We start from the raw sequence: 20556 nt of genomic DNA on the forward strand, positions 1-20556 counted from the left end.
AACAACAATACCTACACACGCATGGCTAATTTCGCGCCACACGTTTTATTCGTGTTTATGAATTTCTTTTAGTTTTAAAGACCCGATAATCAAAAATGGAAAACCGATTAAAGACCCATAGTGAAGTACAATGAAGAAATTAAATTATGTCGCCTATTGCGTATAATCTGTTGACTATTTTAGAAATTACCGTCACAGACAGTAATACTTTTTTTTTCAAAAACATACTTAGCTCTTAAGAGTTTCTCCTTTGTAGTTTCAAATTATACAAATCATGCGCATATGACCCGTTTTGTGGTTAACATGTCGGGTCTTTTGCTGTAAAAGCTTTTCTTCTGAATTTACATTTTAAAGTTACCGTGTTGTGCCAATGACCGTTTCACGCCGGTGTAAAATTTGATCTTTCGGTTTTCTTTTTGTCACCATTATCTATTTACATTTTATGCACTTATCCGTTATGCAAACACTACCACGGTATCTTGTTTTTAAATGTGTGCATAATTACAAAGAGGCTTCTCTGGTTAAATATTTGTCCTTGTCTCTGCGTGCAATGTAAAGGTTGATGTAGTTTTTTTCAGTCTATGAACAAGGAACATTCACGTAGGAATAGCAGTGTTCAAAGAACGAATTAATTGTGCAAAAACCATCAATTATTGTAAAACCACGCGTGATGTTTGTTTGTTTGTTTTGGGTTTAACGCCGTTTTTCAACAGTATTTCAGTCATGTAACGGCGGGTCGCGTGATGTAGAACGCTAGAATGATCATGTAAATAATCATAAACGCAAATCTGACATAAAAGATGTACATTTTTAATGCGTTTTCAGAAGGCAAAGTAACTAGGGACCCGTCACAGTGGACTTGTAAACCTATCCTCCTTCATGCCCTCGCCCCTCGGGGGGATAGAAAATGCTGGCTGTATCTCCATGCAGAGGGGTACGACTCCCCCGTAAATTAGGAGCCACCTGTTTGCCGTGGGTGGCGGCCCGTAAGCCGGAGAGGAGGGTCCTGGATGTTGAGGTGCCACATAGCATCCCGGGGAGATGATGCGTACTTGTTTGCATGTGCGCATCTTCTTCCCGGGCTGTGGGTGCCAATACACATCTTTGGCCTCTAATTCGGTGTAGACGTTCTGGCGGTCGTATTGGACCGATACGATCAATCGGCTAGTCATGCCAAGCCCTAGGAAATCTCACATTTACGTTTACATTTTCTATTGTTTGTTTCAAACTGCATCTTCATATGATCATTTTTATATTTTCACAAACATAATTTTGGAACAAAATACGTTACACAAAACCTGTCTTTACTCTGCTCTACTGTCACATTTTACTGCGCTCAACAAACTTCATATTACGTTCACACAAATTCATTTAACAATATTTTTTCATATGTACTTCAATCTATATTTCCTAGAAGGCGGTGGCTTAGGGCCAATCGGGTGGGTAGAGTAACAATCCCTTGAATCCCCTGATTGTTTTTCTGCAATACAGCTGGTGATATAAACAAGATTGCAAAATACCTGGCCGAGTATATCACTACAGTATCCCTAACATGTATGAGCTGGATATCCGCTCTGTTTTCATGTACCTTGTTGGACTCCGCGGCGGGTGGGGCTGCGAGTGATGAATCCATTTCATTTAAATATGGAAAACATAAATAAAAACAAACGACCGCATACTGAAACTGACTCTGATAGCACGGAAGGTGAAAATCCTTACCGGTCACCAACATCTAACACAGCCTTTCCGAGATTTCTACTTATTCAATCTGCTGATGAAAATTTCAAAATGACAAGCATCTCCCCATTTGTGATAGAAAAGACACTAGAGAGTATAGCTGGAGTGCCGAAATCGGTAAAGAAGTTACGCACAGGGGATCTGCTTGTTGAGGTAGAAAAATCAGCACAAGCTCGAAATCTTTTAGGTTTAACATCATTCTTCAGCCGTCCTTTAAGTGCATTGCGCACCGCACTCTGAATTCCTCAAGGGGGGTCATTCGTTGTCCCGACCTTGCTGGGGTGTCAGAGACGGAAATTGTGCAAGGGCTTGCTGACCAACATGTTACAGCTGCCAGACGCGTCAAAATTAAAAGAGATGGAAAGGAAATCATAACCAACACTATCATACTTACATTCGGCGTCCTATTCCTTCCTAGTTCTGTAAAAGTAGGTTATCTCCACACAAAGGTCACACAATACATACCAAGTCCCCTTCAGTGCTACAACTGTTTCAAATTTGGACACAACGAGTCAAACTGCAAAGGAGAATTCATATGCCATAAATGTAAACAAAACGGTTTCTCTTATGAGCCTGACAGGGTCCATTGTGTTGTGTGAATTGCGGCGAGGAACATTCGGCCAGGTCTCGCGACTGCAAGACATTGAGGATCGAAAAGGAGGTCCTCAATGTCAAGTTCACACAGGGCATTGGATTTCCTGAAGCTAGACGAATTGCGAATGCTAAATCTATGCCACCATCATCTGAACCTGTCCCAAACATACCAAAGGAAAAACCGAAAATAACAGAAAAACCTAAGCAGACATCACAAGTTCAAACTGCCGCCACTAAACCAACACTACCACCAGCTGTACAAAATGTTCCCAGGTATTCAAATACGCCGTCGTCAAGACAAAATGTTGTGTCAAATTCTAATCAACGTGGGGTGAGTCAAACACCCAGACAAAAAATTGACTTGAAAACTGATGGGTTTGGAAAGGGATCAAATGATCCCATTCAAACCCATAACCGGTTCCCTCTTGATCTGAACCGGTTGACGGGGGAGGATGATGACGATCCGCCATTGTCTGCTCCGTCCAGTTTAACTAACACAAAGGTGGTGAAGATCAAAAGGGTCCCACCTCCTGAGTCAATGCAACACTAATCTTTCGTTTAAATTTCCAGCCGTTCAATTTTTGTTTACCGTTTTAAATAAATATTAGAATGTAAATGGAAAGTAAAATTATCCAGTGGAATTGCCGTGGACTTAAAGCAAATTATAATGAAATTCTCCTTCTCTTATCGAAATATAATCCTTCACTTATGTGCCTTAGTGAAACATTTTTAAAGGAAACGGACAAAATAGCTTTCAAAAATTATTCAGTGTATAACTTCATTAATACTAACACTGACAGAGCTTCTGGTGGTACATCTATTATTATTAATAATGCATGTCCGCACAGACAAATTGTTCTAAATACAAATATTCAGTCAGTTGCAATAAACGTTACATTACATCGACCAATTACTATCTGTTCGATTTATATACCTCCCAAGTTTAAACTAAATCTTGAAGAACTTGATGAGCTTATAAAACAATTACCACAACCATTTATGCTTATGGGAGATTTTAATGGTCACCATGAATTTTTGGGCTGTTCTGACAGCAACACTAGATTATTGAAACTTTTATTGAAAGAAATGCCCTCTGTTTATTAAATGATAAATCCAAAACGTATCTTCATCCTGCAACAGGTAACTTTTCATCGCTTGATTTGACAATTTGTCAACCGAACATCTTTCTTGATTTTGAATGGAAAGTACTGGATGACTTGCATGGTAGTGACCATTTTCCAATTATTATTTCAAATACTTCTAATCTGCCTTCCGACCACCCTTCGTATTTCAAATTTAATAAAGCTGACTGAAAGCAATTTGAAACGTTGTGTAAAAATGATTTGACTTTGGAGAATTTTACAAATTTTTATGATCCTATTGATCGGTTTTCGGTTCTTCTGTCCGATATTGCTGACAAGTCCACTCCTAAAACTTCAAGAAATGGTAAACATAAAAATAAGCCTTGGTATAAAGATGATTGTAAGACCGCTGTTCGAAAACGTAGGGCAGCCATTAAAAAATTCAATATACGGTCGACAAAAGAAAATCTACAATCAGTTAAGATTCTGAGAAGAAATGCTCGCAGAACTATAAAACAAGCAAAGAAAAGATCATGGCATTCATACGTTTCAAAACTTAATCCTAGGTCATCCGTTAAAAAAGTCTGGGAAATGATTCGCAAAATAAGTGGAAAAGGAAAAACTTCAAATGTATCCCATCTAACAAAATCAGACCAGTCTATTGCATCTACCAAGGAGGCCGATACACTTGGTGAAACTTTTTCAAAAAACTCTTCATCAAACAATTATGATAAAAGGTTTCAAAACATAAAATCGACTAAAGAAAGTAAACCTTTAAATTTTGATTCAAATAATGAAGATTATAATAAACCTTTTTCGCTCACAGAATTGCTTGACTCTTTAGACAAATGTCATGATACTGCAGCTGGTCCAGACCAAATTCATTATCAACTTTTAAAACATTTACCACAAGAATCATTAGACCTCCTACTATAATATTACATGGAAAACTGGCATTTTTCCAGATTCTTGGAGAGAAGCTACAGTTATTCCAATACCAAAACCCGGGAAAGATAGCACGAACCCCGGTAATTATAGACCGATTGCCCTTACTAGTTGTTTATGTAAAACTTTAGAACGTATGATCAATTCTAGACTAGTCTGGTATCTTGAATCTCAAGGCCTAATAACTAACTTTCAAAGTGGTTTTCGCAAGCAGCGCAGCACAACTGATCATCTTGTTCGACTGGAAAATTTTATTCGTGATGCATTTGTTAAAAAAGAGCATCTAGTGTCTGTCTTTTTCGATTTGGAAAAAGCTTAATATGACACTACATGGAAGTATGGTATTATGAATGATCTTAATGACTTAGGTTTAAAAGGTCGTCTTCCAACATTTATATCACAATTTTTATCTGATCGCAATTTTAAAGTACGTGTTGGTTCTACCCTGTCTGACTCATTTGAGCAAGAACAGGGAGTTCCACAAGGTTCTATTTTATCTGTTACAGTTTTTAGCATCAAAATTAACAATATAGTGAAATGTTTGTTACCAGGGACAGATTGTTCATTATATGTTGGTGATTTTTTAATATGTTATCGTTCAAAAAATATGCGTACAATTGAACGCCAATTACAGCAGTGTTTTAATAAAGTTCAAACTTGGGCCATGGAAAATGGTTTTAAATTTTCCCAATCAAAAACTCAGTGTGTCCACTTCTGTCAATTACGGAAACAACATTGTGACCCTGAGCTTTTTCTAAATGGTACAAAAATACCTGTTGTTGACGAAGCAAAATTTCTTGGCGTTATTTTTGATAAAAAGCTTTCTTTTATACCACATATAAAATACTTGAAAGCCAAATGTTTGAGATCATTGAATCTTTTAAAGGTAATTTCAAATACTGATTGGGGAGCAGATCGCAAGGTTTTGTTAAGACTTTATAGAGCTTTGATTAGATCCAAGCTAGATTACGGTTGTGTAGTTTATGGTTCAGCTAGAAAATCGTATTTACAAATGTTGGATACTATCCATAACCAAGGTCTTCGTATTGCTCTTGGCGCATTTAGAACATCGCCAGTTGAAAGTTTGTATGTTGAAGCAAACGAACCCTCCCTTTACACGAAACGTGAAAAACTGTCATTGCAATATGCTCTGAGGGTAGCTGCCAATAAATCAAATCCTGCTCATAAAATCATATTTAAACCCAAGTACCAAGATTCGTATGATAGAAAACCAACCTAACAAATTAAACCTTTTGGATTTCGCATCAACAATACTATGAAGGAAACTGATTTTGACTTCGATAGTATAAAAGAAAATTTAGTTCTGAATACACCACCATGGACTCTTAATTCTCCAACAGTTCTTTTTGATATGAAAACTGCCTTGAAAAAGTCTGAAACAAACCCTGAAATATTCAAGTCCAAATATAACGAAATCAAATCGACTCACAAAGATCATTTTCCAATTTATACAGATGATTCAAAAGATGATTCAAAGGTTGGATGTGCCGCCGTTAGCCACCTACATCAATCAAAATTACGTTTGCCAAATAACGCTTCAGTTTTTTCAGCTGAGGCAAAAGCTATTGATTTGGCCCTTAATTTTATTTCAGAATATAATGAAGAAAAGTTTATCATCTTTTCCGATTCATTTTCAGTATTACAATCAATTCACAACCGAAATACGGACAATCCTTTCATTCAAAATATTCTTCTTAGAGTTCATGAACTATCATTTAAGAAGTCCATCATATTCTGTTGGATTCCTAGCCATGATGGTACTCGTGGAAATGAGGATGCTGATATTGCAGCAAAGAAATCACTTTCATTACAACAATCTAAATTGAAATTACCATATACTGATTTTAGGCCAAATATCAACAAATACATTTTAACTAAATGGCAGTCTTCATGGAACGATGCTTCGTTCAATAAACTTCGTGAAATTAAACCTACTTTAGGTGAATGGCACCAAGGAAACAGATCTGTTCGCAGGGAGGAAGTTGTTCTTTCTAGTTGTCGAATATGTCATACTCGGTTGACTCATTCGTATCTTTTGAACAATGAAAATCAACCTGAATGTGTACAATGTCAAACAACGCTTACTGTTAAACATGTTTTAATCGACTGTGTAGACTTCGATCCACGGCGCAATTCATACTATAATGTTGAATCGTTAAAAGAGTTGTTTGAGCAAATTCCTGCCGACAAAATTTTACAATTTTTGAAACAAATAGGCTTATATCATAAAATCTGAACCTTATTTGATTTTTATTCACAACTTTTACACTTTTTTATGCTTGCAAATGTTTTTACACTATATATGTATATACATTTTTACTTTAATAGTTTTATATATGCTTTACAATTAACGTAATCCATTTAACTTTTTCTCGGCGATATATGACCTTTCTGTGTCGGTTCGCCGTAAAACCCAACTCATTCATTCATTCATTCATTCATTCATTCATGCCCTCTTCCAACTCTTCCGACAGGATCAAAGAGGGGAGCATAGCACCAAACTCTAAAATTGCTGAGAATGTGGTTTGTTAGAAAGTGTCATAACTTGTTTTGATAAAACTTTACATAAAACTTACCTCAATTAGAAAATTGCTGTGAAAATAAAACTGTCGTCAGAACATTTGGATAGCTAAAGGATTATGAACGCAGTTGTATACTCCAAGTGTGTAGTAGGTAATGACCTTGTCAGTACTGCATAGTTTTCATTTTACCCACGTTAAAGATTTAAATCATACTTTAGAACATCATATTTCTATTTTGACATACAAAGATAAGACGAACAAGTATCAATTGACACTGTAATCGAGTTTTTTTTATTTGTTCCAGCGGTCTAGCAGAGCATTACGGTAACGAGCTTCCTGTTCTCTGGATTATATTTGCAAATATCTGGAGAGAACGAACTTGGACAATATGCTGCATGATTGCTAGTGTAATGGATGCAGTAATTGAATTCTTCTGTCACGCGAATCCTCGTCCTGCTATGCATTAGTGTTATAGGTCATATCTTAGATCTATGAAAATACGGATTGTAATTATGTGTATAAGAATGTTAACTGAGAACATAATATATTCATACATGTGTTGCAAAAGTCTTTAAAACTGTCAAAATCACTAAATTACAATTGTGCATTAGCTAGCATGCAACGAGACAACAACAACTTAAATTCCGCTCAGGCAATTAATTTCGAATTCATTAAAAAAACAACAACAGGATTTTCACATACTATTAATTAGGCATTTTAATAGTTAATTGTTTGAGCATTATATATCTTAGCTGAATAAAATTAGGGTTTCAGTCTTTTATTTGTCAACCAGGGATATAACATAATAATGAACGACCCTCTCTTTCATACTCCTCAAAATAGAATGTGTTTTCTTTTCACTTAAATAATGTTCACGAAAATAATGTTCACGTAAATCAATTTCGCGTCAACATCAAAGTGATAAATCAGTCACTACCATCAATACAGTCACTACCATCAATACCTTTATCAGACAAGATCTTAAAGCATGTTCCACACACCTGCCACATGTGATTTGTTTGTTTGTTTTGGGTTAACGCCGTTTTTCAACAGTAGTTCAGTCATGTAACGGCGGGCAGTTAACCTAACAAGTGTTCCTGGATTCTGTACTGCCAACTTCCCCACATGAATTATCAGAGGTAGAGGACGAATGATTTCAGACACAGTGTCTTTCATCAAACAGTCACGGAAAACATACGCCCCGCCCGAGGATCGAACTCGCGATCCGTAGACCAACGCTCTTCCTACTGAGCTAAGCGGGCGGGCTGCCACATGTGATGCTGGTAACTTAAATGTATGAACAAGGAATCAATTCAATTAATACTCTGATTAAGACAGTTATATCTGCAATACAAACAAGGCTACAACTTCTCTATAAAGACTAACGGGAAAAATGACATTATGCTTAACTTCCAATAATTTTTTAACCACAATATATTTTTTTATTTAGATTTAACATCGCACCGACACATGATAGGTCATTTGGCGACTTTTAACCACAATAAAGTCAAAAGTATCAACATCAACGCCAAAGAGATTAAACACATGAAAGCAGCAGTGGAAAAGAGAATTCTAACACGATCCGATTCATTTTCCTTTTAAACAAAGAAGGCTGAAAACTGAATTATTATACAACAATTCACTGTTCTGACGTCACAATTGTTACGTCATAGCGTCAAACGGCATAGCGGCGCGCTGGAAAAGAAACCGATTGAAAACGGACAAATATTTAATGAATGCCATCAAGGATGTACTTTAAAGTCCTTAGTAACGTGATATCTCATTTAGTGATTTGCTCTTGAATAAAATCATTGTTTGTCGTTCGTATGCGTATTATTATATCACTCGGGCTGCGTACTCGTTATATTTCCTTCGCATCTGAACTCCAAACAATGATTTATTCAGCGACAACTCACTAAATGAAATATATTATTTCTTAAACAATGTGTCGCATAAAAACTGCATAAAAGTTTTAATAGACCTGGCGGGGCGGGGTTTCGCGGCGGTCAACTGTATTATTGTGCAGGATATGTAGTATATTCGGCAGCCTGAATTCTTATTCAGTGGCCATCTACCTTACATTGTAACCAATGTAACGTTGAGTTTTAGTCGATTGCGGAATTAAACAATTATATTGCTCTACCTACTTTGTATTTTACTCGTTTTTGAGATTACCATTATTTGCGTAAGTCAGAGTTTAACTCTGCCCTGCCAGGTCAAATAAAACCCATAATACACACAATTTAAGTTTTGAATGAACTGAAAAGTCGTAACTAATATAGAGATGAAGTCACTATCTTTCAACGGTCAATATGAAATGCATATGAGAAATAGAATAATATTTTATAATACAGCATAATGTCAAAATACAACAAAAACTATCATATTAAACATAATTTTGTAAGAAAAAAAATCTTATTTATATTTCTTTCAAATAAGTATAAAAGTATATACTTTACTATATGACTGCAATGAAAGGATTTGAAGTTTTCGATATATCCCAATAAAAAATGGCATTTAAAAGTAACGATTCGCGAAAGGCCAGGAAAGGTGACATATTTCCAGGATTCGATGTATTGGCCGTTATGGTGCCCGCAAGCTCGATTAAATTTATATTCATACAATTCCTAATGAATAATTACACTATCGTTAAAAAGACATTTCACATTTATTTGGCAGTTTATTTTATTTACGTTTGAATTTTGTGGCACGATTCATCCGGTGTAAAAAAATAAATGTTTTAGCACAAACCGGTGAGCATCGGCCTAGCATTATCCACAACTATTGCTTCACTTCTTGATGCAATTGTTATGTGTAGTGTTTCATAATCAAAACTTGATGTTTACTTACATTAAAGGCAGTTAACTTCGGAAATCGGCAAATAAGCGTAGTAAGAGGAATAGATTGATTCTGACAACTTTTAAATAATTTCAAAAGAAAGCGGTGTGCAAATGTATGTAAAATACTCGTAGCTAACTCGATCAAAATTGCTTATACAAGTGCTTGCAAGGGCATAAGTAGTCCAATATCTGTTGCTTCATATTCTTGTATAGAAGACCTTACTTTTAGATAAAAATAGTCCTTTCTAGCAAGGCTATCTGAATCAACATAGTTATTCAAATATATGTAATTTCATTTGAAATATTCTCCAACTTAATAAGGTATAACAAATTAAATCGGTTCAAGTGAATGCGCTTTTCCTGGTTACTTCCCGTTTGCTTCATACTCGCTCAATCATATTTACAAACATTAGAAAGGAGTGCATTTGGGTGTTGCATAGTACGATTGCAAATGAAAGTGATGCCAAATTAAATTATTCCTTCTCTGATTCTAGAAAAAAATACTTAAAAAACCTAAATTATGCAGCAAGGTTAACAAACAGAAATAAAAAATAACTGACGTCATTTCCTGTCCGTGCGTGAAAACTAATTTTCCCCTCAATTTGTATTCTATCAAATTATTCTGTTTTGCAATGACATTGAAGATGTAATGTACTTCAGTGTGTTTATACAACCTCAGATCGTCTACTAGTATATCAGTTACTGACTGGTTTAAAGCAGTACAGTCCATTAAATGTTGTAGAATATTGGATCATGCATGCATAATTATGAAGGCTAGGGACAAGCAAACAATAACTTGTCAGTTTGTTCGTACATGTTTGAATAAGTTGTCCTGCTAAATTATTCATTTGACAATTTTGTTGGTGTTCACTAAATTATGAACATTTCGATTATTTTCTGTAAAAGAGGTCAGGTCGTGACATCAATTAATTTCTCAAGGAAGCCTGTGAGTGAGTGAGTTGGGTTTACGGCGAATCGACACAAAATGGTCATATATCGCCGAGAAGAAGTCAAATTGCAAACGCCAACTGTAAAGCATAAACATTGATGTAAAAATGTAAAGTATATCCAAAAACATCCATGTAAAAATGTAAAGAACACTATTAGTAACGTAAAACATACTTAAAATGTGAAGCATATCTAAAACCAGTTATGTAAAACGGCATATACGTGTGTGTTAAAATTTCAGCTGTGCTGCAAACATAATAATATTGCAAGATGTAAACAAAAATATGAAATGTTAGATTTTTTGATATATTCCTATCTGCTTTAAAAACGATAAAATATTTCCGACTGAAACGTTTTCAAATAACTCTTTCAAAGAGCAAAGTCCACACAGTCGATTAGAATATGTTTAATAGTTAGCGGTGTTTGACATGGTACACAATCGGGTTCTTCTTTATTCAAAAGATAAGAATGAGTCAAACGGGTATGACCTATTCGACAGCGAGAAAGAACAACTTCCTCCCTGCGAACAGATCTATTCCCTTAGTGCCATTCCCCTAGAGTAGGTTTGATATCATGAAGTTTATTGAATGAAGCACTGTTCCATGACGATTGCCGTTTAGATAAAATGTATTTCTTTATATTGGGCCTAAAATCGGTATGTGGTAATTTCAAATTAGATTGTGATAATAAAAGGGATTTCTTTGCTGCAATATCAGCATCCTCGTTTCCATGAATACCAACATGACTAGGAATCCAACAAAATATAATAAACTTTTTAAAAGATAGTTCATGAAACCTGAGAAGAATATTTTTGAAGAATAGATTTTCCATATTTTGGTTATGAATTGACTGTAAAACAGAAAGCGAGTCGGAAAAGATGATAAATTTTTCTTCACTATATTTTGATATAAAATAGCTTTTGCCTCGGCTGAAAATATTGTTGCATTATTTGGCAAACTTAATTTTGATTGATGAAGATGGCTGACAGCAGCACACTCAACCTCTGATTCATCTTTTGAACCGTATGTGTAAATTGCAAAATAGTCCTTGTAAGTTGATTTGATTTCATGATATTTGGACTTGAATATTTCAGGGTTTGTTTCAGACTTTTTAAAGGCAGTTTTCAAATCAAAAAGAACTGTAGGGGTATGAAGGGTCCATGGTGGTGTATCTGGAATTGAAGTTCAAGGAAGCCTGTGTCATGTTGAAGTAATTAATTGCAGAAGCCCATTTGTCTCTAATTTGAGGAAATTAAACGTGACATATGCGTCGTTCAAGTATATCCTGGAACGTATTTAAACTGACCATTTTGCATAGCTGGTACAAAAAATCAAAAAAATCTACGTTGTATCATTTATGTTAATACTAACAGCTTGACAAGTTCTTAATATAAACTGAACGAAGTGTTCATAATAATAAAATGTGAACATAGTTTTGTAAACTGCTTCCCTGTTAGAACATATAGAGAAATTGCAAAATGTTTTAGTTCTTTTATTTCAAGTTCAAATGCATATATGTAATTGTTTGGTTTGTATGTCAATACACTAGTTGAAACGACTGATACATATTTATTACAAATAACAATTATTTTACTTTTTGCAAACTCTATGCAGTTTAAAGAATCAATACAATCTGCAAAAAGATCCCTTGGAAGCACAGAATGCAACCAAAAAAGAATAATAGCAGACTCGGTTTGATTGAGAGGTAATGAAATGTGCAACACCTCTCACGCCCCCTTAAGCTGGAATATCCCCATATGACCTATGATTGCGTCGATGCGGCGTTAAACCCAACAAAAACAAAACAAAAATTAAGATGTTATTGACAACGGTAAACGTATGATTTAGCTTACACAAAAAGACCTGAAACAACTACTTTTTTTTGTAATGAAAACATGCAATCCCTTAATTTCTTGTTTTGATCACATTCTTTCATTGAAATTGATCTTCAATATACAATGAATATCTAACAATACTACTGAAATTTTAATAAAGACTCTTTTAGAAAACATGTACATGTAAGTGGTACATTCAACAAACAAAAGCTTTATCATCTATATTTTTAAGAATCATATTTATCCGGTCATTATCAGATTGATTTCTCTGTTATGTCCTCTTGACCATGTTCATTACACTTATTTGCTTGTGTCCTAAATTTAAAACTTTCATGAGTACCTTAAATTGTCATACAGACACGTTACCGCATACACCATAGCATTGTTGTGCATAAAAGCTACATGGTTTTAATAAAAACTTATATACTGTCCTTGAACTGCAGCCAGTCATAAATTTTGTAGCTTATCATCGCATAAAAATAATACATGTTTTGTAGCATGTCACGTATAATTTTATCGGCCACAAAATATTAAAAGCTTCTCAGATAGTAACACCTTAAAAGGCTGTTATGTCAGATCGTCCAATATCGATGTAATGTAGCAACAGAGATAGCTTCACTGTGTCGTCTGTAAAAGCGGTGTTAATTTGATATAGGTAAACTTGAAACATTGTTTTTTCTTAAAATTCAATTGGATTGTATAGATGTTATTTTGAAGAAGTCAATCTAAACTAACTAAATGTGTTTAACATAGCAATAACATCACATCAATTTGCAAAGAAATATTTAGATTGTTCTTGGCATCGGGGAAGTTCAAATTAGAATTTTCAATTTATTATTCAGGTGCTTTATCGAGGTTACATAACAGATAAAATAAATAATTTAATTTGGAAGATAAAAATGGCTTTTCCATGCAGTAAAAGGACGGTAGCAGTAGTGTTTTGCGTTTTTGAATGCCTTTTCATTTCCGGACTACTAAACGGATGGATGTGGATGCACCAACTTCTGAAAGACGAGAGATCTTTTATGGACGCCTGCAATAGTACGAAGCCTACTTTAAGAAATACTGATGATTCAGGCAGTTTGATGGGTATACTCAAAACGCAAGATGAACGTGTAAACAAGCGTAAAGGAGACAAAACTACATGTGTTTACAAGCGTGTTTTCAAAGTTATTAGTTTAGAAGAGTATGCAAACATGCAGCAGATAACAACATCTATGACAACTTTAAATGCAGATAGGCAAACTGAAAATTTAAACAACACAGTTTCCGAATGTTCAGAGGAAACCTGGAAGCATGACTTCGTGTTTAAATTGGTTATCATCATTAGAAACATTTCCATGTTTCCTATTGGAATATTTCTGGACAAGTATGGAACAAGTCGAGCGCGTATAATAGCGATGTAAGTGTTTTATAATTTAATAATTTCAGCGGCGGTGTGAATGGTTTCTAATTTACTCATTTATCACTAATTGTTAACGATAAAACATCGGTGGCCAATTCAAGTTCAGCCTTAAATCATTTATAGTTGTCCTCGGGAAAACTTTCGATCAGTGCATTTATTTCTGTAAATGAGGAAACGTGTATATTATCAGAGGTAACACTGATGCTTCAGTTAACGCACTATACCCATTTGTAAGAATATTTACTTATTTTGAGTTATAATACGGTAAACATACTCTTCTTAATTCGTTTGATATATGTAATTATAATATTATATTATAACAATCAGAAAAGACAAAATCTCCTCTTGATTATTATGTTTCTACATAATTCATGTCAAGGTAAGTTCTTTTGTAAAGCCGCCTCGAGCGTGTTTGTCATGAATGAATATATAAATCTGGAATTATATAATATAAAACTTATATGTAACATCAATTTAACACTTTACAATTTCATAATAATCATCTTTGCACAAAACAAGCAACGTTTCTCAACATACGAAGCAGATATTATGATCATACTGGTCAGGAAGAAATAGTGCTTATTTTGCATTACATATTGACCTGTTATAAATGTGTCATGCTGTATATTTTTTCGTATTGCATGCACAATACAGTTCTTCATAATAGCTCAATATTCCCATGTAAAGCTTCGACCTTTTTTAATGCATTTTATTAAGGAGAAAAAGAGGAAGTGTTTATTGTGCGTCATTAAAGTCAAACATAGAATGTTGATACATGTATTAAAGAATCTGACGACGTTTTATTTCCCAAAACAAAACGAGGCATATGAGATATTTGTAATAAAACGTATGCTGTATTTCTACCTAACGTGTTAAATAGTTACGAATCACATTTTGATTTATCATCCGCAGACTCTGAGAGTGTTTTATCTATTTACTTCCTTGTCAGGTGTTGACAAGTCGATTGTTGTGCAAATAGAGCCAGCAAAGTGCATTGAAGATACTATTGTTTAAGTGGAATAACATATTTACATTCCTAATGGCTTCATCTTAACAGGCTAACCTTGACTGACTTAAAACTAAATATCTTATTTTTTCTTGATAGAGAAAATCGTTTTCAGAGCAATTTCATATGAAATTTGATCATTGTGGTATAATTAAACTGGGTTTGTATAATATCAAAGGAAGATGTATGCTTGCTTACTAGTATGTAAATATATGATATGTCTTTAGTGATATGCCTTTAAAAGGAAAGAAGGCCCACATGCAAATATATAAATTAGCCACACACACTCCGTATACATTTAATGGTTTGATACATCAAAAATATGGTCAGTTTACAAAAATGTAAAGTGATGTGCTTCCTCAAAACTGAAAATAATATATTGCATGATCATGTATATTTGCATTCTGCTTTAGGAATATGCTTTGTCAGCATATGTTTTACTCTTTCTGTATCAGCTGTAGTCTTTTAATTGTTAGCTGCAAATTGCATCATACAGGAAAAAATATAAATTTTGCCTGTACGTTTTGGACGTATTTACAAATTTCTAGTGACCTGACGCTAATCTTGAGGGGATTCCTATATTATTGCCTTGATGACTTCACAGAAGTAATCAATATCCAGAGAATAAGTTATTCAGCTTGAAGGCATTCATCACCAGAAATAGAAAATGCAAGTTATTAGACCTTCTAATAAGATAAAGCCTTGGATGCTTGACATGTACGGACAATACAAAAAGTTTTGTGATTAGATTACACAAACAGCTTTCAGATCATTGACAAAAGCCTTTGAATGTTGCGGTAGTATATATTTTGTGTTCTCTTTTCATTGTAGACATAACAATCGTTAAAGAGAAAAAGACGCTGATGTGTCTCTTAGCTAACTTGTTTTTTCGGTGTCTCAGCCTGGATGCTGTTTACCATAAAAGTTAAATAAAGACATATGTATGTTGCAAACACAAGCCATTAGCCTTTGGCCTGCTAGCGGGAAGTGATTTTGCCTTTGCGACCAAGATCAGCCTGCACATCCTGATCATAGGTCTGCACTGTTAGCTTCTCAGTCAGTAAATTTTCAGTGAACACCCCTTTGAATATTGAGTGGCACTGCCCAAACTGAATGATGGGCCAGTCCATTTTAGAAATTTAGCAGGCTAAAGGTTAAGGAAATAAAACAGAAAGAAATATATTTAAAAGTTTTGAAAAAAAGAGGTCTTATACATGACCAACAGTAACCATGTCCTCCCACTATTTGGTAAATTTGTTATAATAATGCATTTTGATCATTTTTTATAATATACTTATGATATGCCATTGATATGTTTCAAATTGGTCACTGTATACATATATATTGTGTACTGATTGGCATATTGCCTTTGTACGAATAAATCTATGTATCTATCTATCAGTGAAAGTGAAAGATAACTTTTACTGGTAAACATTGACAGGTAATATATGAATTGTTTTACCACTAATCATAAAATAAGGAGCTCTTACGTTTGCACGGGAATCACGTTATCGTTGGGGAATAATATAATTAGTGCTGAATCATTAAATAGCATCACTTTTTCATAAAGCTCTGTACTGAAAAAAGTAATATTAATCACTTATGCTTGTCAACGAAGGCAGAAATTATTGTATCATAAGTTAGGGACGTAATGCTTTCAACGTGCGGAAACTCAGAATATTCTAGAAATCAATCAGATTCCATGAAACAACTGTTCTGAAAAAAAAGTAAGTAGTCTAGATAAATAGCCAATTCGTTTCTCTTTTGCGGCGTTAGGTATTTGTTTGAGTTTCCAGCGCTAGCCAGGTATGCCCCGCATACGCCGACTTTCGCTGGTCTTCCGAGGTAGGTTAAACAGCAAGTCATACATTTTGCCAGAAAAACATTTGGAAATTTGTTGTTATTACCAGTACTTTGAAATACACAAGAAATATCTCGTTGCCTTTGTTTACTTGCAGCTCGCATGCATATCCTGGAGCTTTCGTTTATTCAAAAGCCGACGGGAATTATTTATTTCCGCCATGTGACAAGCGTATCCCAGGTTGAGACGAACTCGGCTACATGTCTATAACTGTCGCGCCAATAGAAAATCCAAGTCGGACTTTTGTCCTTTTTTTCAAAATATTTCTAGGTTTATCTTGTTTATTTACTTGAACATATAATCAGTTAACCTTAGTTTACAATGTATGTGAAGTTAATACGTTAAACCTGGCTCACTAAGATAGAACTGATTTTCAAAATACGAATATAAAACAATGTTCACGATTGAATTATTTCAAATATAATGTACAAAAATCGTTAAGGAGATATGCATGAGAAATAGAATAAAAATACAGTGTTACTTATGATGTCGTGATGTGAGTTTATTTTTAACATGACATTCCATTGTATTAGTGCAATTTCTTGTATTATAAACCAATAACAGGAACCAAGTGTGGAGATAGAAAGGTTGTAAAGTATATGTATATATGCCTTCAATACATATCTTTGTTTATCTTTTTGTTTATTTGTCACTTTAATAAGGCCAACAAGCATACTCTTTGCTACCCGGATCAGCGTCAACAGTACTATAACTCTGTGAAAAGAAAACAGTTTATTTTCTGGTTAAGATTTCTAGATAGCACATGTTCTTCTTTAGGGCAATGATTTAGACGTCGTAAGTAAAACACTGTGCGTTATTTGGCCAAATAACTGGCCTACAAAGAAATAAAAACTTAATACGTGTGGCTAAATGGCTAAATGAATTCAGTCTTTTGTTATTTACAAGTCATCAATTGCAATTTGAACTAAGTCAAAAAGAGGTCTGACAAAGCTTTAATTCATACCGGCAGAATAAAGTAAAATTGATTAAATACTTCGATTTTGTCATTATTTTGCTGTTTCGCAGAAGTTTGCCGTCTGTATTTGATTCCGGAGTTTGCATGTGTCGTTTGCCTAACAAAAAATGACAGTAAGTGTAATTCTAGCACTTTATCGATACTAGAGTGCTCCGGGAGTAAAACAACCAAATGGTCGCATTACGTGAAGTAGATCATTCGATGTCGCGTGGACAGGATAAACAAATACGTAAAGCAATTTCTGGACCCTTCCTTTTTTGTTGTGTTCCTTATATAGTGATGAAAAATTTTAAGTCCAACATTCTACAGGATTATACTTTTATTTATATATTAGCCAACAGTTACTACTGACCCTGTCATTATATAAACTATTTCAAAGGGAAAAAATAATTTTCTTGCTCTTTAGAATTAAGAGGAGGAAAGTTTTACTTTATTGCATATTGAGATTAATTAGTTTTGTTGCTGAAATTTATTGCCGATATGTTGAATTCATTCTGAAAACATCCTAATAAGATAGTGTTTATTTGAGAGCTTTATAAACAGAGCTTGCTGTGAACATGGAGATGTTATCACTTCATATGCACATTATTCCCTGTGGTGTCTATCTGTCATGGGCACTTTATTTTATTAAGAGACAAGGTACAGAATTTTCACGAAAAAAGAATTATTGTCGGGCCGTTCATCAACTCAATAAAATGGTTTTGTCTCATATTTTACTGTTACGTGAAAATAAAAGCAACCCTGTTACAATGTTAGTTCCGTCTTAATGGTCCTCTGTAAATGCCAAAGACATAAAAAGAATGTTCAAAATCGCATAAGAAATATGAAAGTTATGAACTTTTCAATAGTTTGTCAAAATGGCAACTACTTTGTTCCCATAGCGGCCTAAAGCAAAATGGCAGATTTAATTATTCTTATACGTTTATTTTAACTATAGTTCCTAATTCTGAAAATAATATTTTCTCTACCGATTCTAACTAGAAATTTTTATGCTTAAATCAAGCCTCTGAAACAAAAAACTTCAAAGCTTTTTGCTCACTACATGTTTAGGTAGTGTTTTAATGACTACATATGCACACTTAAATGGCTTTCTTTAATTTCAAAATGCCATATCTTTTTTTCAGTAGTGGTTCGATTTATTTAAGTTATTTTGCAGTGCAGTCAACTTCTATATGAAACGCATTCCTTCTTTTCATTAAACGTTTAGTAAGAGAGGTGTCATGAACTACTATATTTTGAAATGATTGTCGATAAAGTTGATAAACACAAAAAATCTAAAAGCCCAAATGTAAAGTAATTGAGTCACAAAGTCCTGTTTTTACTTGTGTTTGTCTCGAAATGTGTCTGATCAGTCTGAAATAGAAAATAATCCAAATCTTCATGCGCCTGCAAAACTTTATATTATCATAGTTTTTTGTGGATATAGGAGTACATGAAAATACATTATCCGAAGCTAAGTTTTAAGACTGGTGTTGAACAACTCATTACCTCCCATGATCATTAAAGGGAACACCATTGTCTTACTCTCAGAGAAATTAAGGAGAGGAAAATTTCATTTAGTTGAAATGATACTATCTCAGACAAAAAATAAGGTACAACTTATTCATATAAATATTTTGTTGTCGGGCCGTTCAGCAACTCAGTAAAATAGTTTTGTCTCATATTTAAAATACAACGTTACGTGAAAAGAAAACCAATGTTGTTCCAATGTTAGTTCCATCTTAATGGTCCTCTTGACGTGTTCATGACATGGAAAGAGTTTTCAAAATGGCCTAGGAAATAAGAAAGTTATGAACATTTTGAAAACTTTGATGTCAATTTCAAGGGCTTTTAATATACACTGACGAGAAAAAGAAACGCCTCATTCAAACTCATTGTACAATATTTTGTTAACCGTGATTCAAATTAGAAAAGAACAGTTCCATTCGCAAATCTGACGATTTAAAAAGAATTGATAATTAATAAGACAGCATTTCATGGTAGCATTATGTTTCAAATCTTGAATTTCAACAGACTGGTCAGAGAAATTTCACTGACACAATTAGTAGGGCGTGTGGCCACCTCTACTTGCAACCACAGCAGCGCCCTATGGATCCGCAACAGTTACGTAGCAGATACCGCGGGATTCTTGCCCACTTCTGGTGGAACGCGGACGTTAGCAGGCTGCAGTTGACGTTGGCGTAATCGCCGTCCAAGGTAATCCCAGGCGTGGTCAATCGAATTGCTGTCCGGTGAGAACGCCGGCCGATGCAAAGCGTCAATGTTGCTCGTCTGTAAAAAGTTGCTGTTGACACGTGCAACATGTGGTTGCACGTTGCTATGCTGAAAGACCAAGCCTTGACGTTCACGTAATATAGGGACACCATCTGTAATGCCTGGCTGTAACAGTAAGATTACCTTCGCACAAGACGAGTTTGGACTTAAACCTATGGTTGATAGCTGCCTAGACCATATCTCCACCCCTACCGTAAGGATTGTGCTGCAGAACGCAATTGTTAGCGTAGCGTTCGCGACGTCGTCTGCAGACACGAATACGTCTGTTGGCGTTCCACAAGTTGAAACGTGACTCATCACTAAACACTACGTTCTGCCAGCGCTGACCGCGATGGTTGCCTGTCCAAATTAGAGGTTCGTGACAGCGACGTAGCGTATAAACTAGACCGCGGTAGGCCTGCGGCAGATAATTTTCCGTTTTCAAAGCCGATTTTTCACTGTATGTAGGCCACGGTTATCGACCATTATATGTGACGTCGATTCAGCCGTCACAAATCTGTCACGCAAATCG

General features: G+C 34.8%; 1 protein-coding gene across 1 annotated transcript in view; it reads left to right on the forward strand.

Moving 5' to 3' along the window:
* Positions 1 to 13143: 13143 nt before the first annotated feature.
* The window catches only part of LOC123533742 (equilibrative nucleobase transporter 1-like), a 252241-nt gene continuing 244828 nt past the window's right edge, over positions 13144 to 20556 (forward strand). Inside the window, exon 1 of the mRNA XM_045315573.2 lies at positions 13144 to 13925. Coding sequence (XP_045171508.2) covers positions 13423 to 13925 — 503 coding nt within the window. The 5' untranslated portion in view covers positions 13144 to 13422. The remainder of the gene's footprint in view (positions 13926 to 20556) is intronic.

This window comes from Mercenaria mercenaria, chromosome 12, assembly GCF_021730395.1.
Source record: "Mercenaria mercenaria strain notata chromosome 12, MADL_Memer_1, whole genome shotgun sequence".
NCBI lineage: Eukaryota > Metazoa > Mollusca > Bivalvia > Venerida > Veneridae > Mercenaria > Mercenaria mercenaria.